Below are 8,253 nucleotides of genomic sequence, written 5' to 3' on the forward strand. Positions count from 1 at the left end.
GACCAAGATGCAGCAAAACCACCCAAGCCTGAGTTTCCCCTCTCTGGTCTCTCCACTTTGGGCTCCTGGAGATGCCCCTGTCTGGGTTCCTCCGAGCCAAGTTTGTATTGGTGTTCACCTCTCTGGACTGCTGGGGCTACTGGCAATCCCGCAGGTTCCCCTTCTCTGGGCTCACCACTTTGGCATTCCAGGCGTTCCAGGGGTCAGCACTGTCTGCAGTCCCCGTTTCAGGGTCCTGGGGTATCCATGGGTCCCCCTTGCCCATGCTCCCAACATGTCCAGGCTTCTGGAGCTCTCGTATTTCCCGTTTCTGCTCCCCCATTGCCGGTTTCCCTGCCAGCCCTGCTGGTGCCGGGCGATCCCCACGTGGCTCTGGGCTGACAGTGCAGCCCCTGGGCCGGGCAGAGGCAGCCCCAGCACGGGGGGACCCTGCATCCTCCGCTGTCTCGGCAGCCGCGCCCAGCCCCGGGCACAGAGCTCCGGCAGCCCCCGCCGCCCCCTGCCCAGGGAGCCCCGGGGACCCCCGCAGCCGGGGCCGGCTCCGAGCGAGGCGGCCCCCGAGCCCGGCTGCGTGGCCAGGGGGGCACGGCGAGCCCGGGGCCTCTGTGCCAGCGCTTCCCCCGCTCTCGCTCAGCCTTTGCCCGGCCCGGCCCCCCGAGCCCCGGCAGGCCCCGCACGGCCACGGCCGGGCCGGGCCGCTCCCCTCGGAGCCCGCTGCGAACACGGCTGGGCCGGCCCGGCCACACGGACCCGCCTGCGCCGGGGGCCCACGGGCCGCCGAGCGCTGCCCGGGCCGCCCGGGCCTCGGCCCCGAGCACAGAGCTCTGCCCGGGGCTCCCGGCCCGAGGGGCGGCTCCGGGCCCGCCCGGCCGCTCCCGGCTCCCACAGCCCGCCCGGGGCCGCCAGCAAAACATCCCAAAACAAATCCACAAACCAACCACTGCCACCCTGTCCTGCTGCGCCTTCCCAGGCACCCCAAGCCCGCGGCAATGCCCCCGGTGCCCCGGGACAAAAAGCTGCTCCGGCCGAGCCCCTTGGAGCCCCCACCTGCGGCCCGTCCCTGGCACTCCGATCCCGGCAGCTGCCCCGCGCTCGCAGCTGCGGCTCTGGAGCAGGGAGGCTCTGCGGGACCCCCGGGCTGGGCCCCCTCCCAGCCCGTGCCCGCCCCGCACCTTCAGCCCGGCCTCTCTCGCTGCTCCCGGCTCCTGCACAGTCCCGCTCTCCATTCCTGGGCCCCCGGGCTCTCCTCTGGGGCTCCTGGAACAGCCAGCAATGGAAAACAATCGATTTTGGTGCTCCCTAGCGAGGCCACAACTGAAACTTTGTTCCCTTTCCCTCGCTGCAGAGACCCCCAGGGCGTTTTCTGCACACAGTCCCAGCCCCCAGCGCTTGCTGAAGGCGCTCCCTGCAAATGTCCCGATGCTGCCAGGGCCCCGTCCTTGCTGTCACCTGCTGGGGCTGGCCATGGACAGAGCTCCTGGACTTGCATTTCCAGCTGCTGTGCAGCCAAAGCTGAGGGATCCGCAGCTGCCTGAATGCAGAAAGGGATATGAGCCTCTCTCGAGGGGGAAATCTCCCCCTCGTGGGCCAGCCCGTGGTGCCGCTGCCATTCTCTGCTGCTGCTGCTGTGGCACTCGGGGCTCTGGCTGAGCAGCAAAGGTGACCCTGAGCCAGGAGCTTTCCTTGCCTGCAGCAAAGCCTCGGCAGCAAAGCCCTTCCCCAGGCCAGCAGGGATTGTGCCAGAGGAGCTGACCCGAAATTCCTTCTCCCAGGAAGCTTTAGGACACAAAACATGGAGAAGCCAGAGCCCCCTCTCAGCTTTGTGCCATCCTCCAGCAGAATCCTGTGTGTGAAGCAGCCTGGGAACAGGGTTTAGGGTCAGGGGAGAGGAACTCAGAGCCCTTTTCTGCCCTGTGGGTTGAGGCTCTGCATTTCCAATGGCCCTGCAGCTGCCAAAGGGGCCTTTTTGGCTCAGCTGAGAACAGTTCTGCTGAAAGCCTGTCCTAAACCTGCTTTCCTGCATATGTACCCAATGAATTCTAATTTTTTTGCAGCCCCAGGTCTTGTGTGAGTGCAGGTGTGACAACTGAAGGATGTATCATCTCTGCTGTGTGGGAGTTCTCTTTTTCTTGTTTTTTTGTTGGTTTTTTTTTTTTTTTTATTGTTTGGTGTTTTGGTTTTTTTTTCACTTTTTGGTTTTGGTTCATTTGTTTTTGTTGTTGTTTTTGTTTGTTTTTGTTGGGTGGTAGTTTTTGGGTTTTTTGTTTGTTTTTAATTTGGTTTTCTTTGGGTTTTGATGGTTATTTGGGGGTCTTCTGCTGGTTTGTTTTTTTTTTTTTTCCTTAAATGAATTCCCCCTTTCAGCTCTGGGCAAAGCTCTGTAACTGTGTCTGACACTTGTGGCTCTGTGCAGGCGGCCAGAGCACCTTCCCTGGGCTGTGTGCAGAGGTGTCGAGGATTTCTTGAAGATTGAGGAGTTTTTGCAGGACAAAGGCCATATTCAGCCAATGCACAATCCAGCCTGCTTGGGATAATGGACAATGGACACGTTCACAAACAATAATGGGCATATTCAGAAAATGGGGTTGGTATATCTTTGAAAAAGATACAAGAAGAAGAGTCATCCGGACTCAGCAATTTTGTCAGTGAGCTTGGGAAAGTAAGAAAGAAGAAAGTTCTTGGGTGGGACAGAAAACCACAACCAGACACATGGAAAATTAGATGATCCAGTCAGCATCCTATCTTAGACACATCAACAGTTAGGATAACCAATCATGTATTAGTTAGAGATGCGGGGACAGTAGAGAATTTTATAAATATAATCTTTTTAGGGATAATAAATTGGGCTTGACTGGATCATATTGGTTATGGTGTGATGTCCCTGAACCCCTGCATCCTGCTATTTTCGCCCACAGTAAATGATGGAGAGCAGCTTGGGGAGCTCATCCATCAGCTCCCTCATCCGCCTGCAATGGATCCCATCTGCTCCCAGAGACACCTGTGAGCATCTGAGTGGCTCAGCAGGTTCCCAGCTGCTTCCTCCTGGATTACAGGGAGGCTCTTCTGCTCCCTGCCCCCATCTACAGCTTGGGAGAACACTTGTCCTGAGGACAACTTGACGTTTTGTTGAAAACTGAGGCAAGGAAGGGGTTCAGTACCTCAGCCTATTCCTCAGCTTTAGTTACTGTATTCCTCCTCATATCCAATAAAGAATGGAGGTTGTACTTGTCCCTCCTTTTGTCATTAATGTATTTATGAAAACATTATTATCCTTCACAGAAGTGGTCAAGTTAAGCTCTAATGGACCTTTCATCTCTATAATTTTCTTTTTGAATGACCTAACAACATCCTTAAACATTTCATGAGTTCCCTGCCCCTCTGACCAAAGATGATGCATCCACTTTTTTTCTATGAGTTCCTGGAAAAAGCTCCATGCCCATCCAGGCCAGTCATTTTCCTTGCTAGCTCACTTTTTGGACCAGCAGCACAGGCTGTTGATACTCCTCCAAAATTTCTTTCTTGAGATGTGTCCATCCTTCTTGGATCCCTTTGCTTTTAAGTGCTGATTGCCTTTAAAAAATCAGTACCTGATTTTGTATTCTCCAAATCTCCATCATCAATAGGCCGAAGTCTGCTCTCTGTAACTCCAGTGTAAAAGATTTGTTGATGCCCCACCTTTCAGAGAATATTTAGAAACCTTAATAATTTCATGGTAACTGTGCCCCAAACAGCCTCTGACCAGCACATCTCCCTCCAGCCCTTCTCTGTTTGTGAGCAGCAAGAGACAGAGCTTTCCTCAGCAGTGGGAATTGCAGGAAACCTCCTCCAAGTGCAGCTTGGAAGGTTCAGCCTGGAGCTGAGGAGAAAGCAAAGTCCCTGGCAGGGCAGAATGTTGGTGCTGGAGGTGTCCCAGCGTGAGGCTGGGCCATGGCCGGGCTCTGTGTGCCAGGAGCCGGCAGCGCTGGGTGCAGGGAGCCCAGGGAGGGCCCAGAAACGCTGGGTGAGAAATGCTGGGGCACAGCGAGATGGGCGAGTGCAGCCGGCCAGGGCAGAGGAGCAGCACGCCCAGGGGGCACAGCCTGCAGGACAGATGGCCGAGGGCTGGGCAGGGCTGGCAGGGCCACAGGCACCCAGGCCTTTGTGCCCTGGGCTCGGGCAGTGCCTCTGGAGCCCCACAGGAGGAACTTTCCTGGCAGGGGCTGCACTTTGGTTCTGCCTCGGCCTCCCTGGGGAGGCTGGCAGGGGCTGCAGGCTGATGGCGTTTGTCCTTGCTGCCCCTCACATCCCCTGGCCCACAAAGAGCCCCGAGCCAGCCGGGAGGGACAGGCCCTGCTGGCCCAGGCTGGGCTCAGGGCTTGGCCTTTCTGCTCCCTGCAGCCAAGCCAGGCCTTGCTCAGCATTGCAGTGCCCTGCCCAGAGCCTTGGGCTCCCTGCACTCCTGGCCTCAAGGATCTGCTCTCAGCACTGCCTGGGCAGCCTTGGGCACTCCCTGCCCTCCCTGGGGCCCAGCCGTGCTCCAAGGCACTTGGAGTTTGGCTGCTGACTCCTTGAGCAGCTTCTTCATCCTTCTCTCGCTGCCTGAGGCTCCTGGAGCCAGCCCCAAAGCCACCGTGGGGCTGATTAAAATACAGAAAGCCCTCAGGAGCTCTTTGTCTCCCTTCCATTGTCTGTGAGTCTCCAGGGCTTGTGCAGCAATTGGAGTCAGCTTGGAGTTCTCTTCAGGAGGGAGATTCCAAAGTGCACATCATGATATCTGGTTTTAGTCAAGGAAATTTTTTTTTATTTTTCATTTCAGAGAAGAGGTGACAGAAGCATTCCCCAGGTGATCTTGATGCTGAATGTCTCCTGAGGAGGTCTGGGCAGGGAGAAGAATGAGCCCCTTGCAGGCTGAGCCTGTTTGGACAAGCTGCTCCTCACCCCCAGCCCCACCGTGTCTGACATCGCCCACCTGGGACTGACATGCCAAAAAATAAACCAAAATCATCTTTTTTCTTATTAATAAACTTGTTTAAATAATAAAAATTAAATTCCATTTTTCTAATTTATGATAATGTTTCTCTCTATTTTATTACATTATTTATATTTATATTTTAAAATTGACAAATTTTTAGCAACTAAAAAAATCATTGGTCATTGATTCTAAGTTACATAATTCCCTTAATGAATTTATTGACCACTATTGCCTATTTATTTTTCCCTCTTTATGCTAATTAGTCCTACTTTATGTCCTTTTGTAATCTTTTTCATAGTATTTTCAAACAGTGCAAAAGGGGCCACTCTGGGGTCCCTGGAGACATTTCTGGGGCACATTTGGGGCAGTTTTGGGTCTGGGGAGGGAATTCAGAGAGAACTTGAGGCTCTGGAGGACACTTGGGGCAGCTGGGTGGGCACTTGGAGGGGCACTCAGGGATTCTGAGGGACAGTTCGGGGTCCGGGGCAGCACTTGGGGGTGCAGGGGGGCCCTTGGAGCTCAGGGAGGGGAATTTGGGGCCCTTCGGGGTCCGGGCGGGCCCTTGGGGTGCTCTAAAGGGGCTCTCTGGGGCGCGGGGGGTGATGGGAGTTGTAGGCGCGGGTATCATACGGTTGAACGGGGCCGCGGAGCATCACGGGAGTTCCAGGCGCAGCTGCACTTGGTCTCGGCGGGGCGCGGGGCATGACAGCAGCTGTAGTCTAGGCTGAATAGCGTGGGACGCTAGCCGCGGAGCATGACGGGAAGTGTAGTCCCGGAAGTTGTGGGAACGCGGTGTTTGGGGGTCCGGGAAGGCTCTTGCGGGACACTTTTGCGTCTTAGCCGCGACTTGAGGTCCTCGGGGGAACGTAAACGGTTCGGGAGCCCTTTCGGGGAGATCGCGGAGCTCTAACCGGGGTCTTAAGGGCTCGGGGCACGGCAGGAGTTTTAGGCGTGTGTCTGTGTTCTGAGGGGCTCTGGGGCCGCGGGAGATGAGAGGAGATGAATTCCCAGAGGTGTCTGTGCCGAGCATCTGTGGGGTTGGGAGCACTCAGGGGGTCCGGGGGCGATTTTGGGGGATCCCGAAAGGGCGCCGAAGGGGTCTGGGGGACACTGATGGGACAGATGGGGGGCGGATCCCGGGGGGGGGGGGGGGTCTTTGGCGCGCGGGCATGACGGGCCTTGTAGTCCCGGCTCCAATATGGCTCAATCGGGCCGTGTGGCATGACGGGAGTTGTAGGCAAAACGGAAAGATGACGTCGACTTTTGGCATCGCCTCCGATGCCCCGGGTCCCGGTTCTTATTGGCTGTGGTCGGTGATGGACGGGAACCTCGGCAAATAGGAGGCGTCGCAGGCAGGAACAGCCCATTCAACCTCTCCAGTCCCTCCCAGTACAGCCCAGTTAATTCCCAGTACAGCCCAGTTCATCCCAAGTAGATCCCAGTACAACCCCAGTGCCCCTCCAGTCCCTCCCAGGACAGCCCAATCCCTCCAATACACCTGAGCTCATTCCCAGTCCCTTCCAGTTCCCCCCAGTCTTCCCCACCTGCTCTCAGTGACTTTGGGGTTTCAAACCTGGACACTGGTGCTGATGGCTGTCCCAGGGAAGGAGCTGGACAAGGTGTCCATTGCCCAGGAACTGTAATTGGGATTGTCACTTGTTCCTCTGAGCTCTTCTCTGTTATGGAGATGTGCCCTTAATGAGCTGGTGGCTCTCCAGTAAATGGCCCTGGAAGCAGCCAGGGCACAGAATGAACTGAGTTTCTCCTCCTGCCATTGTTGTTGCCGTGTCTGGGTGTGCAGATGAGTCTCTTATCTCTTAACCTGCAGGACACAAGCCTGCAGGAGCATCGGTCTCCTGAGGCAGCCCTGTTTGGGGGCTGCGCTCACAGGCACTGGTACTGTGTAACAGGTGACACCAGATTCTTGAGATGGCTTTCCAGAAATGCACCATGGTTAGGGGAAAAGCTTTGTTCTTGCCCTGGCAATGGATTTGCTCAGGGCCAGGATCGCAGATTTGTTCCGAAGGCTGTAGATGAATGGATTTAAGAGTGGGTACAGGACTGTGTTCAGCAGAGCCACAGTTCTGTTGGTGCTCAAGGAAACAGCTCCTGCAGGACGCGTGTAGAGAGCAAGGCAGCTCCCATAGGCAATGGATAAGGTGATGAGATGGGAAGAACACGTAGTCAAAGCTTTCTTCCTCCCAGAGGCTGCTGGAAGTTGCAGAACACAGAAGAGGATGCAGATGTAAAATGCCAGAGTCAAACATAAGGAACCCAGCACGACACAGGATATGAAGACAGAGTCTATTTTCCAGAGCAGGCTGGTGTCAGAGCAGGACAGTTTGAACAAGGGGGAGTTGTCACAAAAGAAATGGGGGATCTTGGAGCCACAGAAAGACAGCTTGGAAAGGAAGAGCAGGCGGTAGCTCAGCAGGGCAAAGCTGAGGACCCAAGCAGCAACAGTCAGGTGGACACAGAGCTGAGGCTTCATGATGGCAGCGTAGAGCAAAGGTTTGCAGATGGCAACATAGCGGTCAAAGGACATGACAACGAGCAGGATGAACTCTGTGCAGCCCAGGGCAAAATAGAAATAGTTTTGGGCAAAGCAGCTGCTTAGTGAGAGAGTGTTCTGACCAGAACTCAGCATCACAAACAGTTTGATGCTTGTGGAGGATGTAAACCAGATTTCCAGGAAGGCCAGGTTGCTGATGAAAAAGTACATGGGGGTTTGCAGGTGGTGATCCACACAGACGAGGAAAATGATGGTTGCATTCCCCATCACTGTTGTCAGGTACATGAGCAGAAGGACTCGAGAGAAAAATACCTGCAGTCTTGGATCAAGCTCTGGGAAACCCTCTAGGATGAACTCAGTAACTGCTGTTTCATTTTCTGGTCCCATGCTGAATTCCAGCTCACCCTGCTGAGACAGGAACTTGGCAAAAACAAGTGGGATAATTTCACAGTCTGGACAAACATTTCTATCCTTCCTTCTCTGCTTCTTTTTTTTTTCCTGCAGTCTTGCTATAGAACACAGAGATGGTGCTTCAAACAATTCTCACACCCTGATTGCTCTGTTTCCCATTTCAGGTAGAGACCCTAGGGATTTTATGGTGTTCTTTCTACATTTTCCAAACACTCCCAAAGAATTCTTTCACCAGAGCAGAGGATTCTAAAGAGCTAGTGGCAATTTCCCCCCATTCCTGGGAAATTCCCAGCTCACTCAGACCTACTGCAAAATCTGTCACACCCATGTGCCAAACACCTCTCATCTACAGCACAAACACTAAACTGTGAAGTTACAT

General features: G+C 54.8%; 1 protein-coding gene across 1 annotated transcript; it reads right to left on the bottom strand.

The window, feature by feature from the left end:
- Positions 1 to 6,905: 6,905 nt before the first annotated feature.
- Positions 6,906 to 7,850, bottom strand: LOC311165870 (olfactory receptor 2AP1-like; the record flags this gene model as incomplete). The annotated part of the gene is made up of 1 exon (XM_084227365.1): positions 6,906 to 7,850. The coding sequence occupies one exon, from the start codon at positions 7,848 to 7,850 to the stop codon at positions 6,906 to 6,908; it is 945 nt and encodes a 314-aa protein (XP_084083491.1).
- Positions 7,851 to 8,253: the final 403 nt, after the last annotated feature.

The sequence above is a fragment of the Fringilla coelebs genome (genome assembly GCF_963513975.1).
Source record: "Fringilla coelebs genome assembly, contig: SCAFFOLD_30, whole genome shotgun sequence".
Classification (NCBI taxonomy): domain Eukaryota; kingdom Metazoa; phylum Chordata; class Aves; order Passeriformes; family Fringillidae; genus Fringilla; species Fringilla coelebs.